The sequence below is a fragment of the Panthera leo genome, chromosome D2, assembly GCF_018350215.1.
Source record: "Panthera leo isolate Ple1 chromosome D2, P.leo_Ple1_pat1.1, whole genome shotgun sequence".
NCBI lineage: Eukaryota > Metazoa > Chordata > Mammalia > Carnivora > Felidae > Panthera > Panthera leo.
This window is the reverse complement of record NC_056689.1, coordinates 70,833,036-70,858,454: the sequence shown is the minus strand read 5'-3', so window position 1 is coordinate 70,858,454 and position 25,419 is coordinate 70,833,036. Positions and strand designations below refer to the sequence as shown.

Here is a 25,419-nt window from a genome sequence, read left to right as displayed (position 1 = left end):
AGTGCTGTTGTTTCTATGATTTATTATGATAGCGTGCCACACCATTTTCAAAATACTACATCATCGCTCACCCTCGCAACGTCACTCCGAGGTAGTTCTAGCAGTGTGGTGCTGTATGGTTAGAGAGGCTGCAACCTTCACAAGACCCCACAGTGCCAAAACTGGATTTGAATCCAGTCCCACCTACCCCAGCGTCTCCACACTTTCAACTAGGGCTTTATGCGTCTACATTATAGGCATTCCTTTTCTGCATGATTTTTTCCCTTGGTAACGTTAGTTTTGAACTCTTTCCATGTAAGTTTATTTCATTCCTTTAATGGCTACGTAGGATTGAATGTTTTGTCTGACTACTTTCTGATTTAGGTTGCTTTCTGTTTCTTTGTTCTTTCCTGTTGTAAATAATACTGAAGACCGTCGATACAAACACCTTTAAGCACAGGTATGAGAATTTCTGTAGGATGGCTTCCTAGAAATGGAATTGTGTGTCAGAGAGTTTGTGCATATTAAATGTTAATAAATATTGCCAGAGTTTCCTTCCAAAAAGAATTTTGCTCACCGACAGTGTGTGAGAAGCCTATTTCCTGACATTAGTCTTTTTGTCATTGCCAGTTTGGTGAAGAAAAATATTTTTTTTTCTAAATTGTGTTTCCCTGATTCCTGGTGGAGCTGAGCTAATTTTTATTTGAGGGGTCATCTACATGTCTTCTGGAAATTGCCTTTTGCCCTTATTGCCACTTAATTTTATTAGAGACACTATATATTATGGGTAATAAGCTTGTATCTGAGATGTGTGCCAAGTATTTTTTCCCTGTTACTTCTCTTTTAACTTTATGTCTAGACATTTTCCTGTGTGTGCACTGTCATTATTTGTGTTTATTGTGTTTCTAGATTTTGCCTTGTTCAGGAAGGCATTCCTACCCCAAGTTTCCTAAATTATCTCCTATATGTCCTTCTAAGATTTCTACATTTTTGTTTCTGTTTAGCTCTGTAACTCTCTAGAATTCTTTTTTGGGTAAGTTATGAGTCAGGAATCTAGATTTACCTTTCTTTACATGGAGAGTCCATTGTTCTCACCATTGATGGAATAATCCATTCTGTAACTCATTGGAAATGCCACCATAATCATAGACTAAATTCTCTTGTGTATAGTGTGCAATGGGTTCCTGTGACTTATCTGTTTCACCAATTTATTTTATATTCCTGTACCAACATTGAAGCACTTTAATTATTTGCGCCTTTAGAATACTTTTCATGGGGTACCTGGGTGGCTCCGTCAGTTAAGCATCCGACTTTAGCTCAGGTTTCAACTCACGGTCTATGAGTTTGAGCCCAGTGTTGGGCTCTGTGCTGACAGCTCAGAGCCTGGAGCCTGCCTCGGATTCTGTGTCTCCCTCTCTCTCTGCCCGGCCCCCTCTCAAAAACAAACAAACATTAAAAAAACTTTTTTTAAGAATAACTTTTTGTGTCAGGAAGGGAAAATCTTTATTGATGCTCTGTCTTTCAAAAAATGTCTGTATATTTGTGTATTTTTTTTCCATATGAACTTACAGAATCAGCTTGTCTATAGACAAAACCCCTGTGATCATTTTAATTGGGAATGCATTGCAATAATAGATTTATTTTAGATAATTTTAGATAAATTGACATCTTTAAATATTTGGTTTTCTCATCCAGAAATATTGCATGTTTTTTTGCCTTTTATGTCCGTCAACTAGGTTCTACCATTTTCTTTATATCAGTCTCACGTTGAAGGCTTTGTTTGTTGTGATTTAGAAACGGAGTCCCATTTTCCCATTATGCTGACCGAATTTGTATTGCTAGTCAGTAGGAAAGCTATTGGGTTTTCTGTGTTAATTTTTAATCTAGCTCTTGGAACTCTTTCATTAGTAATCTTTATACGTCTCTTATCACGTTGGCTAGGACTAGACCAAGGTAGAAAACCTTTGGTGAAAGTGTAAGTCATTGTCTTGGTGTTATCTTTGTTGAGAATCCACCTAATGTTGTACCACTAAATAGGATAGATACACCATATCAGTTTGGAGAACTTTCTTCCCACTCCCAGCTTACTGAGGAGTGTGCTTTTCGCTGGAGACCACCCAAGATTCCTGTCAAGGTGTCTTCTTTCACTCACATTTGACCCTGGATGGTCTAAGGGAAGGAGCTACTTTGTGTGACATTTCCTATGCTTCCTTCATCCCCTGAGGGAAAAATAAATAAGTAAGTAAGTAAGTAAGTGTGAACCAAAACAAGAATGCCTCTTCTAGAATTTTCTGACTGGGCACCATTGGCCAGATTTCATTCCTGGCTTCTATTTTGAAATAACTTCCTTTTTTTTTTCCACTTGATTGTCTTAAGCAACCAACCAGCATCTCACGCTCTGGTTGCTAAGTGGCTTTTGCAGTTTCTACCGGAGGGTGTGAGAAAGGAATCACTACCTGACCTCTGGTTTCCTGTTGAGATTTCATGCAGGCGCAGGGTGCAGCCACTTCTGACTCTGTGCTCTCAGCCCTGCCTTGCATGTGGCCCATGCGAAAGAAGTGTTGCACGGTTGGTTGAGAAAATGGTTTCATCGCAGAGTACCTTTGGTGATTTTTAGGTGGTAAGGATTTTTTGCTAAGTGATAAAAAAGATTCCATTTTGCCAGGCATGCATTTGGAGCGTGACTCTAATGTGACTTGGCACCTGTCTGGAGAATTGTCCCTGTGTCCAGTGACATTTTGCTTTGGGGAAGTCAACACCTGCTGTGCTGGCATCTGTCATATTTAGGAATGTGAAAAGCTCATGAATAATGCAGGGCCAACCTCAGTAAAGTGCCTTCTTCAGAAAACACTTAATGTATGACTTTGATAAAAGATCGTTATAAGCAACACAGAAGAGACTTTGGGGTCCTTCCGAGGTAAAAGTTGTGGATGATGCCTCTTACCATGGTTTTTCTCCTCTTGATGCAAGCTAGATTTTATTATTTTTAGACAGTTTAGCTAAGGAAGCAAAAAACCTGCTAAATATGAGAATCCTGTCTTTTTATTTCTTTAATACAAACCAGTATTAGTCTTCGCATCCATTTGGGTGTTGTTTTGTGGGGGTAGGGTTTTTTGGAGATGGAGTGGGCTTATCACAGGCACATGGTGAGTCACTGGCAACCATCCATGAGTACCCAGGCCAGGGGACAAACGGGCTCCAGAAACCCCGAGAAGCAAAGCTGCCCCATCATCCAGGCACAAGTAGCTGGTCTGTGAGCCCCTTCCCGTTCTAATGGGGCGGCCTCAGCTTCCAGGGCTGTTGATGTAGGAGGCGTTGGTCAACTGGGCACTTACTTTTCCCGCCTCAGCTGTTTCTTTTTTTCCTCCAAATCCCCGAGTCCAGAAAAGAGGCTGAGAGCTGTGATAAGGTATAAACTAAGAGCCCCTACCTCTTCTCTTGCAGGCAGGTGACAAACATTACCACCCCAGCTGTGCACGATGCAGCAGGTGCAACCAGATGTTCACAGAAGGAGAGGAAATGTATCTTCAAGGTAAGATGGGCTCGAGAAGCCAGTAAGTTCTCCCCACCGGAGGAAAGAAAACCTTGCTCTGTCTGCTCGTTTTCAGAGAAGGAGGCCTTTCGTTAGCCGCAAGGCTCCCCAGATCCAAAATGAACGTGGCCAAAAGTTACCTCAGCAATTAGTATTCATCAGCCAAGCAGTGGGCATGCTGGCAGTGAGCCCCTGAGTCTGTTGAACAAAGGAATGTGATGCTTCTGGAATGAACAAATAGGACTTGATGTTTGGTGCCGTGGAGGTGAGGCAAGGATGAAAATCAGCGACACCTCCTTCCAGCCCTCCCCCCCAGGAATAGGCTTGGGAAAAAAGGCAAAAAGAAAGCATTTCTGGATGCTACTTGGTCTTTGCTTCTTTCACTGCCCTGCGAGAAGGATTTTATTTTTTTTTGCAAGCTCCAGGCGGCTCTTTCTTTTTTTTTTTTTAATTTTTTTTAACGTTTATTTATTTTTGAGACAGAGGGAGACACAGCATGAACGGGGGAGGGGCAGAGAGAGAGGGAGACACAGAATCGGAAGCAGCCTCCAGGCTCTGAGCCATCAGCCCAGAGCCCGACGCGGGGCTCGAACTCGCGGACCGCGAGATCATGACCTGAGCCGAAGTCGGCCGCTCAACCGACTGAGCCACCCAGGCGCCCCTCCAGGCGGCTCTTTCTTAACCGACTGAGCCACCCAGGCGCCCCTTGCAGGCGGCTCTTTCTTATGCACGCTTTCAGGAAGAAGAAAACCCTAATATTTGGTGAATTGCATCACAGAAGTATTTCATCCCATTAAGATAGCATAGCTCTCATCCTGAAAGAAAGAGAGACGGCAAAAGAAGGAGAGAGAACATACCCAGAGTCCCTGAAAGAGAAACGGAGAGATTTCTGGTGGCGAAGAAATATGTATTACCAGAGGGCCATTAGATGTTTTTTTTCATCGAAAATCATTTTGAGAAACATTGCCAGTGTTCAACCATGACTAGTTTTTATCTCCCCTAAAATGCTGAAACTTCTCAGAGAGAAGCTTAGGGAAGGATTCTCTTCCAGTCAAACGGCACCATCTGCACAAACATTTTTCTATTTTTAGCTGGAAAAAGAGCCATTAAATAGACAAGGGCTTATCAGTAAAATTAGCAAGAACCATGAGAGCTGGTACTCATTCGGTTTGGTAATTACTGGGTCTCATCTGCCTTCACATTCATTTCTTTGTTTCTCTGCACGTAACATTATGTGTATTTTTAATGAATGGTTTGCTTTGCTCTCTGTCTTGTTCTTATACAACTAAGAAAAGTCTACAGAAAAGATTCTTGAGTATTAAAGCAAAGCCTTAGCTATCATCCTCTAAAAAGTGCTCACGGTAGGAGAACTGGACAACCCAAACATCCCTTCGTTTTAATGATCACTCTGGAAAATCTTGATTTAAGAAGCCACTGAATTTTAAAGGGCCCGATGAAGGCAAGTGACAAGCTCTCAAATCCCTGGTCTCATGTGGACTTTATATGACACATTTCCCCGGGGGCAGGCTGTGAATCTGTGTAGCAATAGGCAGGTGTCGCTTTGCATTTTCAGCATGGAGCAGATTTATTCTCCATTTGGTGTCCAGGCTTTGTTTTAGATTTTAGTGTGTCGATTGCAGCCCACAAAAACAAAGACACCGAGTGGGTGTCAACCCCGTGTCCGCGAGACCCTGAAGACTGAAAGGCTCTGGGCACAGCTCTGCACGTGCACATGGTTCTGGAATCTGAATAGGGAGTGGGTTCAAGCTGTGCACAAATACAGCACGTTCGTGCTATAAATAAACAACTACCCGTCCAGATGGGCTGTGTTCAGAACTCCAGCGGTCGTCCTGAACATCTTCTGGTGCTGGGCTTCGGCGCTCTTTGCCTGCCCTCTCGACGCATCCTTGGCGAATGAGTAGTTCATCTTCCTCAGTATCTCATACTCTCCCTGAGTCACGTTCCTTGTGTGTCTGACCCCTGGAGAACAATGTGACGCTGTTTGCAAACCCAGTGTTCTGGCCAACAACTCCCGCTTGGTAGAACCTTCACAGCGAATGCTGTCCATGAGCCCACCCCTGCCCCTTAGCTCTCCACACTGGGCGGCTCTCCTGCGCTTTGTGGCCAGCCTCCGAGTAAATGTTAATGCTGACGGGACTATGAATCTGGCTTGTTTCGTTTTCTTCTTTTTATTTTATTTTATTTTAGTGTTTATTTTTTGGCTCTGGGTAAATAAAGCAAGATAGAAATGATTGTTAAAGAGGGATTAAAGTAGTCCTCTGATAATAAAGGGTATTATCCTTGTCATTAATATTATTTTAGCTATTTTAGCTCAGTGGTATACAATGACTCAAGAGGTACTTTAGTGACTTCGAGGACACACAGTTTGTTGCTTGAAGAGAGAAAGATTTAACGGTGAAATGTGGGAAGTCTAATATTCATACCAAGACTGAACAGATTCGTATCATTTACTCGCTGCTGTCACCTTAGTAACTTTATTTGCTCAAGTCTTTTTATTTATTTTTTTTAATTTTTTTTTTTTACATTTTATTTATTTTTGAGAAACAGAGTGAGACAAAGTGTGAGTGGGAGAGGGGCGGAGAGCGAAGGAGACAGACTCTGAAGCAGGCTCCGGGCTCTGAGCAAGCAGTCAGCACAGAGCCTGATGCGGGGCTTGAACCCACAAACTGTGAGATCGTGACCTGAGCCGAAGTTGGACGCTCAACCGACTGAGCCACCCAGGCACCCCTGCTCAAGTCTTTTTAAGTGCTCCTTCATATCTGCCTGTAGCCTTGTGTAAACACAGGATTTACATACAGGTCTTTGCCACAACCGGATAAATGACATATATATCTAGGTATACAAAATCATGTAGGCGGGCGTGGATTCTTACTAGAGTTTTCTATTGGATATAAGTGTTTTGCTTAGTTCTGTGATACTCGTACCATCCATGGAAGAGCTTCGTACCCTGGGAACATGAGGCATTGACACCGAAACAGAAAATGACAGGTAGTATTTCCACTCATTTCAGAGCGAAGGCTTTTTTTGGTTAGTTAAAGGGTTAAAAGTTAAAGGAAACTTCTGCATTTGTACCATAACTTTCAACCTTTCTACTAGTTGGCTTGATTTTCCCTATCTTTGTAGATGACTATGTATAATTGGATCAACAAAAAATTCAGTGAGTTTTGCTTCTGGATATGGTTTGACTTTATTCCCCTCTAAATTGCTCGGTTGTTTGGATGTTCTAGAAGCATGGCTTATTACTTAGACTTAAATTCAACACAGCTTATAGTAAGCACACAGACATGACTTTTATTTATTTATTTTTTAATTTTTTTTTCTAACGTTTATTTATTTTTGAGACAGAGAGAGACAGAGCATGAACGGGGGAGGGTCAGAGAGAGAGGGAGACACAGAATCTGAAACAGGCTCCAGGCTCTGAGCAGTCAGCACAGAGCCCGACGCGGGGCTCGAACTCACATACTGCGAGATCGTGACCTGAGCCGAAGTCGGACGCTTAACCGACTGAGCCACCCAGACGCCCCCAGACATGACTTTTAAAGGATAATAGTATGGCCCAAAACAAGAACAGCACTCAGTCAAGAACTAAACATCTCTTACATCAAAACACTTGTGCCCAGGTAGTGGTCTCTGTGGTCTAGAATTATGACCTTTATAGAGCAAGCTCAGACTGGATGAGGAAAACTCACCTGGAGGTTGGAGTTGTCATAATTCACTTGGGCACAGGGTTTTAACACTCCCCTGTGTTAGGGAGAGAAGGATCTGAACCATTCTCTGAAGTTCTATCTAATAGGACTATGGCTTCTTTCCATTTCCCTTAACTCTTTGCGGGGCACTGTGTCTTTCCAGGTTCCACCGTTTGGCATCCCGACTGTAAGCAATCTACCAAGACGGAGGAAAAGCTGCGGGTAAGGAGACAATTAGAGCTGTAATGCCAGCTGCATTTATTGGCCGTCTGTGTCACAGTCACTAGTTTTCAGGGCTGGAATTTGGGGGGAAATTACTTTCTCATGATTTTTTTTTTCTCTCATTAACAAACCAAGCTGAAAGACCATTTAGCCAGAGAAGGAAGTTCCCTTCCCTCCTTTGTTAAATCGATTGTGGTTTTTATTCCAAACGCTCGTGTTGGAGAAAGTAAGCCTTGCCTCACTAGTCCGGTTCGTAGGAAAGCATTCAAGGGAAAAATCAAACCATACGCACGTGAAAAAATGATTCATCCAGTTCTAGGCCCAACATCTGGTGACCTCACCAGACTTTTTTGTACTTCGGTCCATAATGTACCACCTCAACCCAAATTCTGCATCCGTGCTTAGCTCCTGGTGCATTTTACTGACCTCTTAAATCCAAATTCACCGAAGGGCCTCTGTCTCCAGAAGCTGACGGCTTGTCGGATAAAACCTTTGGGGAAATAATGATGAGCCCAGAAGGGTCAGTGTGAATAAGCATCCTGGATGGTCTTGTAACTTAACTCTTAGGGGACATCAGAATGGTTTAGTAACTATCCCTGAACACCAAGCACACGGGCAAAAGGGTAGACCCTCTTCATCTCTCCCTTCTAGAACCTTTTCCCCGGCCTTGCTCAAGCCTGACAACACCTCTAGGTGACACTATTTTATCTGCTTCAGAAGCAAAGAGCTGTGCACACGTGTAAGGCATCATCATTGTCTGTAGCCTGTTCGGAGGCCCCTAGTTTTTCCCCTGGACTGTGAAATATTTCCTGAGTAATAATCACACTGGATCCCAGTCCACGGCCTCCTGGTTTGGCCAACCCTTGGAAAAACTAGTTTCTGCTACACTTGGTATCTCAGGGAAAATAATGGTCTGAATTGCTTTTGGAAGCCAAACTCTAGCGTGTGGTGTCACGTCTTCTCGAATTGCCATTAGTAGGCATCAGCAGCTGTGCATTGTAATCCCATCAGCATCATACCTTTATGGAGGAGAACAAAAAAAAAAAAAAAACAAAAAAAAAAAACCCCACCTTTTCTCAGAATAACTGAGTAAAAACCAGACAAACTGAAAAGGAATTTGTCCACCAATACCAGGGTGGCTTTGGTCTCTGTTTCTACAAAACAACTCCAGCTTGAACACGTGCGTGTAACCCTCAAGTGCATCCACCAGGCTGATGCCCGCTGGAATGGTCACCCATGTTGGGCACCAGAGTCTGCGAGTTTGGAGGAACCATGGGTGCTTTGGAAATGGGTTATCTTTATAAAATCCTGGACCGTGAAAGATAGTTATTGTCACTTTTATCATAAGAATGTAAAATTCATAGCATAGCTTGGGGCTGCTGCCCAGAAACCACCCAAGTAGCTAGTGACTTTATACTATCTCTGCAGTGTTATTTTCAGTTTTTTGAATAATCATTTTCACTTCATCCCTGATGAACTCTTTTGGGACATGAGGAGGAGAATGTCAATGAGACCAGAGTACATGGAATGTGTGTCTTTTCTCTGTAAGGATTGCTTGAGTTTGCAGATAGTGTTGCTAAAATAATATTTAAAAAAAAAAAAGAAAGAAAAAGAAAAAAACACTCTTGATTGCATCTTGATAGAACTCTCTGTATAAGCTTATGAAAACAACTAGTGAAATATTTCTACTCGTTCTGGCCAAGAAGAGCTATTAGTTTTTCTTCCTTTAGTAAAGTTTTCCAGAAAATTCCAAAACGTTTCTCCTAAAGCCAACATTCAACCACTTGGGCGGTCAGGCCAGCCCTCAGCTCGCTCACCTTTGGGAAGCTCAGTAGTGCGAAGGATGGAGCATTCCAGAGGGGAGGAGGTCCCTGTGTGCCCGGAGTGGGGCACTTGCTGACTGATGCTCTTGGGGCTGAAAGAGGAATCAGTTTTTGAATAAGGGAGTAAACGTTGTGCTCTCTTAAGGGTGTGTCTACAAATCACAGACCTTGAGCCAAGATCTCCAAGCCTTTCACAGGGTGTCACATCAGTGCAGTTACCATAGCAAAATGAAAATGTTTTAAGACTCTTTCTGCCACCCCACTGAGTAATCCACATTCTTGGTATTTAAGAACTCACAGGGCGTTTGTAATGACAGATTCTAAAAGACATCTGTCAATGGCTCCACTGGTTTCTTACTCTTCATATATAAAAATGTCTCAGCCAAAATAAATGGAAAGAAATCATGGGAAGTTAGAATGTGGGTAAATAAACTGTAACTTGAAGGCCAGTTAATATGCTTTTAAACATGGGCCCCCCCCCAACACACACACATACACACACACACACACACACCCCAACTCTAAAGTGATGCCACTTGATGTTTATTATCAAATATGTTTTCCCAAAGGTTTTGTGTTGTGTTGTTTTTTGTGCAGTGTTTCTAAATGGAGGATATTTCTTTGCTCATTCTTTCCTTTTCTCATGTTTTGTGGCAGCCGCCAAACATTCATCGTTCTTCATCCGATTTCTTTTATCCCAAAAGTCTGGTTCGACGCACAGGACGGTCTCCGTCTCTGCAGGTTGGCACTGTGTCTAAGGCTGAGGCTTAGAGCCGCTGTCCTGGCCCCAGGCTTCTGTGGCTTGCCGTCCACGTGCTGCTCGTCCCACATAACTTCTCCGGCTCCTGCAGAGGCAGATGCTTTTTCTCACCCCACAGAGTGCATCTCACATTCCGATTCTGGCTGTTTTCTTCTCTCATTATTGTTTTCATTTAGAGTACTGGCTAAAGCGTCACCTTCGTTAAAGCGAGCACATTAGAAGCTCCCCTTTGGGTCCCGGGTTCACACATTTGTTCGTTGAACAAATGTTTGCCAGGCACCCAGGTATAGTTAGTGCTGGGCTGGATGCTGGTGAATAGCAGGGAAGACAGATACGTCCTTATAAAATGGTATAGAAGCACATCACCTAGACCAAGGAATGTCAGGTGAGAGAAAGGGTCCCAAGGGGCACTCCCTGGGAACAGTGGTCCTTGAGTTGAATTTTGGAGCCTGGATGGACATGATGAGAAAGGTGGGGCTGCTGAGGGGGATCGCAGAAGCATGGAACTAGGGGAACACAATGCCTGCGTAGGGAGTGGTTCATCTCAAGAAAGCAGCAGGGAAGTGGAGAAAGGAAACAAGAGACCAGGCACCTACTCTGCAGAGGCCAAAGGGTTTAAATGTACTCTATTTGCTCTCCCTAAGAATCCCTGGGAAGTAGCTATCCTCACTCCCATTTTACAGTTGGAGAGACTGAGACTGATCACAGTTAGGTACTTTCCCCAGAGTTACACCACTGGTCAGGGGTAGAGCTGAGATTGGAAGCCGGGTCTCTGAGCCCATAACTCATGCTCTTTCCAGCACACCACCGGGCATCAGAGAGGAAGTCAGGAAGGCAGAAGGAGAGGAGCATTACACACGGACTAAGTCCGCTGGGGGTAGGAAGGAGAGCAGCATGCCCCGCAGGACGACGCAGAAGCAAGGCGAGAGCTCAGCCAGCCCTCCAGATGAGCAGTGAGGCAGGAGACTGTGCTTCCTGCACACACACACAATATCTTCCTTGGGGGTCTTGAGAACCCACTGAAAGCTGTGAAATTATAATAACTTTCCACAATCCTCTCTCTGCCCGGATGAAACCCAGTTTTTAGCTCTGCTAACAGTTCAGGGTTACACTAGAGCATTTTAGCCTGGGCTCCGTGTATGCCTGCCAGAACGGCACTAAGGCTGAGAGGTGTTGCTCAGTCTACTTTTATTAAAAGTTTACCTTCTTTTATTAAATGGTTTGGAAGATAGTTAGAAGTATATATTTTTAGAGTGGAAAGAAACCTTTTAGACATCAACCCCCTCAGTTTCCTCATCTATAGAAGGAGGTCAGCCCAAGGCTCCCCGGGCATCAGGGGGCAAGATTTAACTGCAGATTCCAGGCCTCGGCTATGTGGTGTTGGCCCATGATACCGGGTTGCCTCCAACTTGCATTTGTCACATGATCTTCATTCTGTCTTAAAGCTTCAGCTCCAGCAGCAGGGTTTTCACACGTAATGAAGTTATGGTCTCATGAATCTAGCACAACAGCCAAAGATTGCCCCCACTGCAAATAGTACCTCTGTTTGGCAGGAAGTTGCTTTTTCAACAGTTTTGGGGTCTCTTTCCCAAAAGTATACGTTATAACTCAAATAGGATTCTATCTTGTTAGCCGAAGGCTATAGCCAAATGATGCATTTTCACGACTTGAACAAAAATACCATCATCAAGTGTGAAATTCTTGGTTTGCTCCAGACCCTTAAATTTTAAAGATGGGGCACATCGTAAGCAGTGGTGAGTTAGAGGAGAGAGAGAGAGCTCTGTTTTTAATAACCACTCTCTTCCTATCCTGTTCAAAAGGGACATCTGATTCCCATTATCCAGCCATAAATCTCAATGAAGTCAGCTTGAGCTCCATCACAGAAAGTTGTAAACAGCTTGGGACCTGGCAAAGAAATAGGCCATTTGACAAGGTCTCCCTTCACCCATTGGCCACTGAGGAACAGCTCACCAGCACTTTGAAGAAGCCTGAAAACTCAAGTCACACAGATATGTTGATCTTAGATGCCTCATACAAGCGGCTCATTTCACCAAGTAATATCAAACCTTTTTAGTTATTAGGTAAACCAACTGTACTCCTGCAGGATAGTCAGCACCCTGTGCCCCGGGAGGAAATTTATAGGAGGAAAGACATTTCATTATTTATATAATAATGAATTGTTATATTCATTATTGTTCCTTCTTTCCTCATGCTGAGGTATAGGCAAAAGAAAATGATGAAAAGAAAATTACCTAAGGAAAGCATGTTCCAGTCTTATTTACTTGGAAAAGTTGTATATGAATAGCAAATTTTGTCTATAGGTAAAACTCAGTACTAACCTTTGTAATGTCTGCTGTAATTCATTATAGACAAAGCACATGATATTCCCAGGACTCAGTTTGTAATAATCTGGAGTGGATCATTTGCTATATTCTTAAAAGGAGCTTCTCTGATGTCTTTGGAGACTAAAGCATGAACGGACTGCCGTACAAAATGGGCATGAGATTTTTGTCTTTTGAAACTAACATTCACTAGCATAACTTATGCACCTGCAAACCTATAATATACCAAACATGTACCGTGTGTGTATATTTTTTAAAAAAGAGCTAATTAGAATCTGTACATATATCTCAAAAGGATAATGTTGGTTTTTGTCTTATTAGCATCACTACAATAACATACCGCCTCGTTCCAGGCTTTCACTTTATTCGAATATTTCATTCTTTTTTGGTGTGTTTTTATAATTCATGAGTATGCTTAGGGGCTATGACTTATAGCAAAAAGACATTGAGGCTCTTGGCCATAGTAAAGGCTGATGGCATTTGTCACACTGCAGAGAAGGGAATGTGTGCCCACGAGTCCTTCCTGCTTCCTCTGAAACATAAAGTTCCTTTCTCCAAAGGAGTTAATTTCACCCTTTCTTGACTTAGCAGTGAACGCTCAATGTATGTAGATTTTAAAAGTATTCCTTCTTCTGCAGCTGTTATCACCACCTTGCCTAGTGAACTGGGACAAAAACCCAAGGCAGGTACTGTCAATCACAGCAGCACTTCGTATAAGGTGGCAGTCACCTTATATCATTAGTTGTCCCCTAGGCGTTCATAAACTCTTTCCCGTCTGGCTGCCAGTTGCCTGTAGTTTCTCTCCCTTCTTAGAGCATGGCTTTGGGGGAATGCAAAGTAGATGGGTAGTCGTCGTACCCCTGCTCCTGCTGAAAGCGGGGGGGAGGGCAGGGAAGCAGAGAGCTTTTCCAGCACCCCCCGACTGAAAAGGGACCAGACATTATGGTGGCCCATACTGAAAGTAAATGGAAAATATAATTTATCTGCTTCTTCACCAGGCAGAGCTCTGGTAAGTGTTTCATAGTCAGTAGAATGATGAGAGCCGGATGGGAACATAAAAAGATGTCTTCAGGGTGATTTTCACTTTGTGACTGTGCCTTTTAATGGTAGGACAGATGGACCACGTCAAGGCATAGAGGAAAAGTGAGCTGCAAGGTAGTTAGAGGGCTTTTAAAAAAGATTTCATGCAGAAAACAAAAAGACGTGTGTTTTCAAAAGACGTGTATTTACTATAAGTGATCAAAGGCCGTGGGGTTTTTCTCTTCCCCATTGGAATGAACTACTAGTCTTCTGGTGAGACTTCTCTTGGTTGATTTTTTTTTTTTTTGAGAAAAATGAAAAACTATTTTGAAATCAAAAGTGAGTCCCTGAACATGTGCTGGGGAAATAAATGTAGGTCATATGGACCCTTTGCTTGCTGAGTATGAGTGCGGACAACCACGTACAACAGAAGGTTCTTAGTGAAGTTCCTTTCCTTCTGTAGCCAAAATAAAGATTCAATTATTTGCCTAATTTTATTAGAAAAATACTTCGAGACATCACAGCCAGTCTATAATCCTTTCGCTACTGTCCCTTCTCCACTCTTGCCTTGCATTTTTTTTTCCAAAGATGGCATTAAAAAAAAAGAATCGAATTTTCCTACTGTGCTTTCAAATGGCATGTCCTTTCATAAGGCATGAAGGAAAAGGTGCTTAAAGGAAAATAAGTAAATTGCATCAGCTTCTAATAGCTTAATCACAGATCCTGCTTCCTTCCTCTGTAGGACAGAAATGGGCATACCTTTGAGGATAAACATTTGAAATTACCTTCATTTATAATACAGCTGACTCTGGAAGAGCATAGGTTTGAACTGCATGGGCACACGCATACACTTTTTTAATGCATAAATATGCTGCAGCACTGTAAATGTATTTTCTCTTCTTTGGGATTTTCTTAATTGCGTTTCTTTAGCTTACTTTCTTGTATGAATATAGTATGTGATACATATGACATACAAAACATGTCGTATTCAACTGTTGACGTTCTCAGTTAGGCTTCCTGCCCAACAGTGGGCTATTGGTAATTAAGTTTTGGAGGAGTCAAAAGCTACACGTGGATTTTCCACCGCACAGTGGGTCGATGCTGTGAACCTGGGCACTGTTCAAGGGAGAGCAGTATAGGCAAGAGAGTACTTCAGTTCCTCATAACTCTCCTAGAGGCTTACAAAGCCTGCTGACCCATTGGGCTATTGTTTAGTAATTGCTGGGTCACTGTTGTTACCCTGGGTACCAGAACAGGTTGAAATAGTAACGTAGGTTAAATAATTGCATATAAGGATCATCTGTGGAAATGGGGATCCTCTTGTAAAACTTTGCTGTAGCCCAGCACGGTGACACTAGGGTTCCGTTCCAGGTAAAGAAGAAACTGTCAGCGGGATTTGAGAGAGGGAAAGCGTGGTGGTTAAGGTGTCGCTGTTCAAGTGAAATGAGTTTCAATTGGAGTAGATTTGGGCTGCTCTATTAGAAGATAGCTGTGTGCCTTTTGAACCTGTCTCGGCCGTCAGAGACGCCCAGCAAGTTATTTATCGGTTAATCCGGGGGCAGAATACAGCTGAAAGAATTGAAGGGTTTCTTTTTTTTCTTTTTTTAACATTTATTTATTTTTGAGAGTGCAAGTGGGGGAGAGGCAGAGAGAGAGAGAGAGGGAGACACAGAATCGGAAGTAGGCTCCAGGCTCCGAGCTGTCAGCACAGAGCCCGACGTGGGATTAGAACTCATTTACTGTGAGATCATGACCTGAGACAAAATCGGACACTTAACTGAGCCACACAAGCACCCCAAAAGGGTTTCTTTTAAAAATAAAGATGTTCATTTAAAAAGTTCAACCTGAAAAAAAAAAAATAAATAAAAATAAAAAGTTCAACCTGTTTCAAACTCGAGACATTTAGCATTGAAATGTAAAATTCCAAATATTTAAGATTAAAAGACCCCCTGTAAAAACACCCAAAACAATAGTTCAGTTTTAAAAATTAATCTTATTATCTTCGTAAAGGAGGGACCTCTAACCTCCGTTGGTGGAGCACGTACGCTTCAGGAGCCATTAGGAACTGTGGCAAAACAGGCAAGAATCCACGTGTGCTGTTTAAGCCTTGAGCATAGTTGAAGAAGCCGCAAACCAAGAACCGTTCTGGCAGATAAGACAGGCCTGTGCAAGGTCTTTGCCATCAGGCATGGAAGGGGCATTGACCGGTAAAGCTGAGACCTAAGCAGGAAGTCACCATCGCGGAAGGATGTACAGTCACTTCACAGAGCTCTCAGAAAAGGGGAAGGCCATTTGTCAGTTTGTTCGTCCGACATACTTCACACATCAGAGTTCTGATGGGAAAGTATGCAAGTGCAGTAGCCGTAGACAGCTCTAGAGACATCTAGTCCATGTAGCTCAGATTTGAAAGGACTATTCTATCGTGAAGAGCAAAACGGGCAGTGCTCTCCTAAACTATGTGAGATGAACAGACTGAGGAAATCCCGTCTAATGTCCGATGTCCGGAAAATGCTGAAAATGGGTACTTGCCGCATGCTGGGCAAGGTGTTTGAGGCTTTATAGCTATTGATTCCTTTGTCCCTCTCTTAGGCGTTAGTACCCTCTCCTCCATTCTATAAATGAGAAGCTGAAGCTCAAGAAAGTCTAAAGAAAAATGGAGAGAACGCGAGAAAGGAAAGAAAAAGGAAAACTCCTCTGGTGTCACACAAGTAGGGAAGCCAGGATTTGAACCAAATTTCTTGACCCAAAACCAGCCTTTTCACCCCCCCGTCCTATACTACACAGAGTTGTGTTTTCTCCCATTATTTCATTTTAGACAGGAAAACAGAAGGAAGAAGGGCCATTGTAAGAAAAGAAGGATGTAACTCAACCCATAAGCAGGATTCCTATGGAAATGGAGTTTACAGGAAGGTTAGGAGACCAGAACGAAGCAAAAGCAGCAACAGTAAATGCAATGAAACAAGGAGAAGTTTCTGAGCCTCCAGGAGAAATCTTGAGCATTTCCCAGTGCTAGATGGTCTGAAGGTACTCATGGAAGATTGGTCTCTCCACAAGAGCCAGAACATCATTGGATTTGACGAGTAGCCGAACTGATTTTGAACACTGTCTGCCTATAAAAATCTAAAATATGTATTTTAGAATCAGAGAACCCAGGGCAGGTGTATGCCAGATGGAGGTGGTTCAGATCTGAAAACCCCGAGGAATGAAATGGGACTTGACGGGAAATCAGATCGACCAACAACCCTTCAAACCTTGAGCTCCGCCATATTAATGGTGCAAATGAACCAGCTGAATGGAACCTGCACAGCTCACACTCTAATCTGGTGAAGAAGAATGGAAAGAGAGCCTGAATGGAAACAGGCTGGTTCGGCCAAGGGACCTTTCTCTTCCATGGAGTTCCTCATCCTGGAAGAGGGCATTACAGACCCCGTCCGGGGCGTGTGTTCACGTGGCTCTCCAGCAACATTCCTCTCCGTATGCGCAGTACACGAGGGAGCAAGAGACCTCAGAGCCACCCCCAGGTGCATCACTACGGGAAAGGCAGAAAGTGTCCCCTGACCCATGTTTGGCAGAGGTAGGGTGACTGACATGGGCGAGACCCCAAAGCTCAGCGTGTTCCTTGGCTGTTCACACAATGTCCTAATTGTTAATGAAAACAATACTTTGTCATAGCAACGCCAGTAGACTGAAGACGTCTGGCTGTCCCATACTGCACCCTCTCCTGTCGCACCCCGACACGGTGAGCCACAGCAGGGTTCCTCTGGCGTTAATGGCAATGAAAACATTTTCAGTTGGCAGGCTCTTCTGGTAGTTGATCTCCAGTTTTTTTCTGTTTTTTTCTCATCTGTCCCATAGCTGTGTTAATGAGGAATAAATGGCGGCATTTACCTTCCAATAGGGGGGAGATTGTAGTGCAGGGGCTAAGAGCTTGGGCTCCATCTCTAGGGTGTCTGGCTTCATATCCCGACACTTGAGGACTTGCGGAGCCTGGGGCCTGCGTCCTTCTTCCTCATCTGTAAAACAGATGTCTTCCTCAAGGGGTTATGGAGGAGACTGAAGTGAGATCAAGCCTGCACGGAGCCTGCCACATAGTAAGCAGACGCCCCACGTTAGCGCCTGTTAATATTCTTGGGTGGTTACTTACCAGGTTTCATTCTGATATTGAGTTGGCACGTCTTCGCTCCTGGCCACTTGAAGCTGAAGGGCTACCTGTAGTGAACAGTTCCCCCACAGAGAGGCATCCTGGCTCAACTTTATCAAGGGGTGGCCTCTCTTTTTAAAGAAGGGCGATGCTTTGGTTGAGTCACCCTTACATTTCATTGGGAAGCAGATCGAGGAACTGGGCTTCTTGAGTAGCGTTGTTATGTGAATCCTTCCTTTCTCTGTATACTTAGTATTGAGAATTTCCTCATTATCGAGATATGCACGTGATTTGAAAATTGAAGTCTAGGAGGAAGGTAGTTGTATGTGGCAGGTTTGGGGGGAGGGGACCAGAAGCAGTGGGCCAGTGCACAATGTGATTTCTCCAACCCCTCTCCACCCTGTGTATCTCAAAGACATGAGAATGATACTTCACACCCCTCAAGTGAATTCTATTAGAGTCTAATCACTGCCTAACTTGAATTGGCCGGGTGGGTTTGCTCTCATTATTTCAGACGTGAATTACATAGTGATGCAACATACTTATTTTTAGGGGAGGTTTTTGGCTCAGTCACACTCATGTTCAAGGTGACAAATATCAGTAGAAACAGTACCGAAGAGGAAAAATCCTATTTCTAATGTAGAACTGCAAATTTTCATCTCCAAGAAGTAGCTGTACAGAGGGCAGCAAGTCTTTCAAGACTAGTCCTTGGGTTTTCTTTGCAGAGCTTTCCAGAATGTGCTGGGCAGGGTGGGAGGCAGTTAACCCTACTTTATACATTTCCAGCCCACTACCGTCACCACCACTCACTCTCAGGGTCCTCAAGGCATATATTATAAAGTCTGGTTTCTTTTCTCTTTCTGAGTGGCCAACCACTAACCTTACCTCAGTGACTCAGTGACTGTGGGGCTAGGCTGGAGTCACGGAATTAACGTGAGTCAAGTATCCACAAACTGAGTGTTTACAGACAACAAATTCTGGCTCATTCCCTCAACTAATATTTACGCCTTCTACTTACCTGCATGAAACATTAGGCATATCCTGTGAGGTCAGAGGTGGTAACTAAAGTTCATAAGGAAAATACACATGATCCAGAAAACCAACCAACCCACCAGCAAAAAACATGGGAATTATAAATTGTATTCATGAAGGAAAACTAAGAGTGACACTGAGAGAAGATAAGGGTAACCATTCTGGATTGAAAGATCAGGGAGGGCTTCTTTGAGGAGGTGATATTTAAAGCCAAGACTGAAGGAGGAAAAAAAAAATCCAGTAAAACTGGGGCTCAGAGCATTTCAGGCAGAGGGAAGAGCTGAGATAAGAACCCTGAAGCAGGGACGTGCACCATGTTCCATGAGTGATGGTGGGTAGTGGGTGAGAAAGGGGAGAGGAAGGCAGAAGCAAAACCCTGAGGCCCTGGGAGTTGTGACTTTATTCTAAATGGTTGCTGAAGCCAAAAACAGGGTAGTAACCATCTAAACTCTGTTTTTAAAAGAGTTCTCTGGCCCTTGGGCTCCAGGGGATTTGAAGAGGGCAAGAACAAAGGCAGGAAACCTGCAGAGAAGGTCATTGGAATCGTCCAGATGAGCGGAGGTGGTGACTGGGGCTGGGGTTGTGGCGACAGAGGTGGAGGGAAATGTGTGTGCCTGACGGTAGAGCCAGAAGGCACTGGAGGGGACCAGGAAGAGACGGTAAAAAGAAAAGTCCCCAAATGCATTTTCAAGGCTGATTGCACAGCCAGTTCTCCTTTTTCTGTCTTTCTAGGTTATATTTTCCCTTCTTCAGAATAGTCACAGATCTTTTTTTAGCCAGCTTAGTTTTCAGTAAATGCTAGGGATGCAGGCCAGTCTTGATTCTGAAGCCACGGTGTGAAATCTTACAAGGTGCCGTTTATTTTACAGCCCACCAGGACTTCCTCTGAAAGCATTTATTCTAGACCAGGTTCCAGTATCCCTGGCTCCCCAGGTCATACTATCTATGTAAGTATTTGCTTCTGGAAAAGATGCTTCCGGGGCAGGTAAAGTAGCAGATTGTGATAGTGGAAGGGGTAATCCAAAATAGAATAATTGGAAATGACTTCTGTTTCTGTTATGAGATCCAGTTTTCATTTTTGAAGATCAGCCTTCTCAATCATATTTTCCTTCGGGTAATTAAATTGATATGGGAATGTGGCCATCAATGTCAGTGACCCATAAAATGCAACAGTGCTATGCAGGAGTTTAAAAATTGCTGTGCCTAAGTGGGGTATAGATACTTGGGGATTAATTATACCTTCCAGAATGCTGATACTGAGTATTCTTAAATTCTGCCGCAAAGGTATTTAAATATTTAGTTTATCAAATATGCAGTTCTTGTTTTTAGCCATCTGGGAGGATTTGTTTTGACCATCTGTTTGAGCTTTTCCATCTCTGTAATAAATTTAGGAAAATTATCCTGAAGGTTTTTAGGCTTTTCTACTTGGTTTATTCTGCATAGACTTTTTCCTAAGCTTCTGAGGACTTAAAAAAAAAAAGTGATTAATATATGGTATAAATTGGCAACTTTCTAAAGCAGAATGCTTTTGTTCTTAAAACTAAGCAAAATGTTTTGGGTTTTGTTTATTTTTAAGGTCTTCACCTTTTCAGCAGGATGTGAAATGTACTAACAATAGTTCCCCAAAGAAATGAGACTGAAGAGGAATTTTTCTTTCTGTTTAACTTTGCCAGGCAAAGGTGGACAATGAAATCCTGGATTATAAGGATTTAGCAGCCATTCCCAAGGTCAAGGCAATATATGATATCGAACGTCCAGATCTCATTACCTATGAGCCTTTCTACACTTCGGGCTATGAGGACAAACAGGAGAGGCAGAGCCTGGGAGAGGTAATAAATTCTAGAAGCTGTGAGTTATACAACAACCTCTCTTTTATCACGTGTGTAAGAAAAACTGATTGGAATCAAAATAAGGCAGAGGGTCCTTTGGACTGCCCAGTATTTACAGACTTCCCTACCAGCTTTGAGGTACCCAAAAACCTATCACACCATCCCTGGGCTCCGGAGGTGACAGAGGAGTGAAAGAGTAGGCCAGCCAGAGAAAACAGTGAAGATTGAATAAGCGTTAGTACTAGGTTGTGGATAGCAGAACGGGCAAGCTGGGGAGGAAGTCAAAGTTGTCAGGGGAGAATCTGTGAGCTGGGCAGATGGAATAATGGAGGGAGAGTCTTCTGGGGTCTCGATCTGGGGACAAACTGAAGCCTCTTCACGGGGCTCATGAGGAAAGAGAGCACGCACCCTAAATTATGACAGCTACAGTCTGCAGCACCTTAAGACAGTTAGAATGTGCAAGAACAGGAAGAGTAGAGAGGTGGAGACCGCGGTATGGCACAGTGACCTGAGCCAGGGTTCTGGAATCGAATTACCTGGGATCAACCTGGGAACTCCCACATGCTGCTTGTATGACTTTGGCCATGTAACAACCATTCTGACCCCTAGTTTGTTCATCTATAAAACAGGATGACAGAATTCACCTCATAGGATGTTAGTAAGGATTAAATAAACTGTCTGTTAAAGGTTAATATCTATATAATAACTAGATAATTTATTATCTATTAAAACTAATCCATATAAACTCATCTATTTTTTTTTTAATTTTTTTTTAATGTTTATTTATTTTTGAGACAGAGAGAGACAGAGCATGAATGGGGGAGGGGCAGAGAGAGAGGGAGACACAGAATCGGAAGCAGGCTCCAGGCTCTGAGCCATCAGCCCAGAGCCTGACGCGGGGCTCGAACTCACAAACCGTGAGATCGGGACCTGAGCTGAAGTCGGACGCTCAACCGACTGAACCACCCAGGCGCCCCTAAACTCATCTATTAAAGCACTTAGCCGAGCCAGACTCCTGGTAAATGTTCAGCAAATGACAGCTACAACTGAAGTCGTTACCTGTGGCCTTGGGGCTTATTAATGCTCTCCCAACATCAATGGTCCAGAGGCTGGAGCACAGCCTCTCAGCCCCTTAGGGTCCTTCCCATCCCTTCCCAGGGTTGGGGGCTCCCTGCTCTCACCTCCTGCCTGAGTCATGTGGGCTCTGGTCTGTTTCCTCTGGCATTTTCAACTTGATCTAAACTTGTTTCCCTTTTTATTTTGAAAATTGGAATCATCTGTAAGTCTTTTGAGTTCAATCAGAGAGATGTTGCCCGAGTACCGAACTGAAATTAGCTGTTCAACCAAGGTTAAAACAGACTGTAAACTATATAACAGCACACGGCGCTTTGAGATCTTAGATGAAAAAAAGCCGTGAAAGCACGGTGATTCTGTTTAATTTGTTCTCAGTCATATCCATATAGAGTATTTGTTTTATACGATGCTTATATTTATTCATAACTGTAATATATCTTGTTCTTTTTATTTACTTATCTTTCAGTTTGGGTTTTATTCCAGAGCATAGCTCGGCCTTGAAATGGCCCCGGGGGCAGGAGGGGTATCCATTTTCGTGTAGTTCCCCCTAGTGGTCACATGTCTGTAACTGCATCTACAGCTGTTCAAATGCAGGTTGATTGGCCTGGGTTGTCCAGGTCCCCCTGGCCCCTGGAGAGTTGCATAGGGGGATAAAGGAAAAAGGAAAGTTCCTGAACAGAGTGCGCAGGAGCTGGTCCTGGAGCAAGTGGATGAGAATTTGCTAATATTCAAGTCAGATAAGTGGGGGGAGGTGAGTTGTATTATGGCGTTTTAGGTTTTGGGGGTGTGTGTGTGTGTTTCCCAGCGGTTCCGTTTTGAGCAGGAAAACATCAAGCACTACAAGTTTGGGCTTTGAAGCGCACATTTTAGGGTTTCAAGTCAGACTCCGATATTCACTAACCGTACGACTTTGGGAAAAGCACGTGTTTCAGTGTCACGTGTAAACTCACGATAGTAATTAATACCTGCCTCAGAGACTTCTGTGAGGATTAAGTGAAATATTTCGATTAGAACAGCACCCGGCACGTACGTGCTCAACAGAAATGCTGGCTTCTCTCATAGCGGGGATCTCAGGTCCTTACCTGGTGTGGTGACCTGTGCGTTTCTCTGAGGACCGAATCTCGGTGGGAGGATGGCCCCGGATCAGAAATCAGACATATTTGGGAAGTCTTCCCCAACACATGAATCTTGCGACTTAGAAAACTTTACAAGCTATGTGATTATTCATTCCTTTAGTTGTTATTAACACGTTTCCCAAAGAATCCCTATGGTGCCAATTTAGAAGCACCGGAGGAATGAACTTGACATTCTGTGTAGCCATTTGTGCCTTCAGAAGGCATGAGTAGGGAAGATCCAGAAGCCTCTGTCAGCAGGGTCAGGCCTGGCTCCTGCCCTCACGGGGCCCATCCTCACCCAGCTAAGACGCCCCAGGGATAGGCTGTCGCTGCAGCCGAGACCGCGGGGCTCGAAGAATCTACAGCGCAAGAGAGCCCAAGTGCTTTTTGTGAACTGGGCGTAAGAGGCAAATTCGGAAGCCGAGAAGTCCACCACTGGCCAGGTGCTTTGTTTACATTTCATTCTATTTGAATACTTTTGGCATTTTAATTGTAAACGTTTCATTCATTCATTTAGGAAATGTTTGTTGAGCACCTCACACGTGCCAGGAGCCTCTCTAGTCACTGGGAATACTTGGTCGTAAAGGGGCAGAGTTCTTGCCCTCGTGGAGCCTGCAGCGGAATGTGGGAGACAGACAACAAACGATACCTAATACAGGCGTACAGGGTATCGTGCTAGACGAAAAATGAAATAGAGTGAGGCACAAGCACGTGGGGCCGGCTCGCTCCTTTAAATAGGAGTCACAGAAAGCACTGTGTGGCACCACATGTGAGTCGAGACCTCACGAGGAAGGGGAGTGAGTCCTACAGGTGTCCAAAAGAAAAAGGGCTGGATGCCACAGACCTGGTTATTACTAGCCGGTTAGCAAACAGTTTTACATGATTGCCGTGGTTGTACCTCAGTCAACAGCCAACGTTTATAGAAGTCTGTGTTCTGGCAGACACGGTGACTCATACTAGTAAATTGAGCATAGTTTGAGCCTAGAGGGGAAAATAGTTCCAATCTGTGTAGCTTAAGCATCTCAAGCACGATAACGTATTTATCAGGACCCCACCGTTCTTAGGCAGGGATGTGCGCCAGCCTCCCAGAATCTTGGTTTCCGTGCCCCTGTCTGAGCCCCATTCTCAACTCACTGAACCAGAAGAGGGGATGGGCAAAGGGAGCTGGCATTGGAGTTTGAATACTGTTTCCAGGTGAGTCTGATAAACAGCTAAGGAAACTGAAAACGAATTAACATGCGCTGTGACTTTAAATTCTCTTTTCTTCTTCCAGTCTCCAAGGACTTTATCTCCGACTCCATCAGCAGAAGTAAGTACCGTTTTTGAAAATTGTAACGGGTGGGATTTGGGGAATAACTTGGACTTTTCCTAGACTGGAATTTTTGAAGGAGGACATTCAACGAAACCACAGCAGAAATACCACTAGTCTGTAAAATACTAGTGGTGGTATATTATTCCGTTGAATTGATATGACTGATTCACTTAATTATTCCCCGATTTGTTGAGGAAGTTCTATCCTTGTAAGTGGTGGTATGATAGATATCTTTGAGCGCATTTTTCCATTCGAAGATCCCTTTCTGTTTTTCCTGGGGATATGTTTCACTAAGTGGGAAGTAGAATTTCCTGGGTCTGAGGCCACTACCGGCTTGTTCTCCAGGCAAATCAACTTAAAGTGTCACCAGATCAATGTCAGGGACAGTGTGGGCTGGCAGTCAGAACAAGGAGTAAGATGAGAGCCGGGAGGCTGGTCCTGAAGCGGGCTCTGCCTTCACGAGCCACACGCCTACACAGGGGTCTCCTGCCTGCTCTGAAACATTCTGCTTCTGTGGAGAAGGGAGGTCAGCCCTTGTGTTCTACCTTCCTTGTTACACAAATCAGATGAAATGACGTATGTGAACACACTTTGTAAAACCGAAAAGCACAGTATAAACGTGACCATCGGAGTTACTTTCGCCAGAGCTCTGTCGACACTGGGATTTATCGTTTTCCTTCTTAAAAGTTGGCCGAATGCGGGTACGGCTGGTTTCAAACAAAGTGCATTAACCACAGAATGCTCCTCTGCCTACGTATTTAAGGATATGGCCCTAAAATGTGTACATGAACAGGCAGGCATGATAGTTCCCGGGCAGCCTTTGTAGAACTTGACTTCCCTTGGACCTGATGATAGCCTGAATGAGTGTCTTACGCTCCTGCTTTCTCGTACTCTCTTTCCAGGGCTACCAGGATGCTCGGGACCGGGTGATCCACCGGTCCACCAGCCAGGGTTCCATCAACTCCCCCGTCTACAGCCGCCATAGCTACACTCCAACCACGTCTCGCTCTCCCCAGCATTTTCACAGACCTGGTAAGGGCACCTGTTCCCGAGATTCACTCTCTATGATAGTCTGTGTTGGCTGTGTGATTTTTCTTTTCCCCACCACTGACAGTGCGTTAAGAATCTAGCTGCCAAATAGATCTCTTCTTTTCCCAGAAAAAAAAACAAAAACAACACTTAAATCCAACTACAATTTGTGTTATTTTATGGTTCTATTCATTATGATTTATTAAATAATTACATTTTGACAGTGAACAACAAGAAGCAAGGGAGCCTTTTTAAAAAATATTTTTAGACTTGAAGAAGATCCCATCACTTGGAGACTTAGAATGAAGATCTCCAAAGAAAATAATTTGATGCACCCTTTAGGCACATCAGCATCGTCTAAAATCCAGCATTAGCCATTTGCTGGTGTGTTTATTGTGTTTCCCTGGTCCAGGCACACGGTGTTACTAAGCATGCTGGGGTAAGCACCTTCTAGAAGGAAGTATTATATACAACCTCAGGGTTGTATTTGATAACTTTTCAG

At 43.7% G+C, this 25,419-nt stretch overlaps 1 protein-coding gene across 1 annotated transcript in view; it reads left to right on the top strand.

The window, feature by feature from the left end:
- The window catches only part of ABLIM1 (actin binding LIM protein 1), a 158,600-nt gene that overhangs the window by 107,198 nt on the left and 25,983 nt on the right, over positions 1 to 25,419 (top strand). The window contains 6 exon segments of the mRNA XM_042908656.1: positions 3,424 to 3,511; positions 7,382 to 7,440; positions 19,428 to 19,505; positions 20,232 to 20,387; positions 23,850 to 23,885; positions 24,791 to 24,920. Of these exon segments, the coding sequence (XP_042764590.1) occupies positions 3,424 to 3,511; positions 7,382 to 7,440; positions 19,428 to 19,505; positions 20,232 to 20,387; positions 23,850 to 23,885; positions 24,791 to 24,920 (547 nt within the window).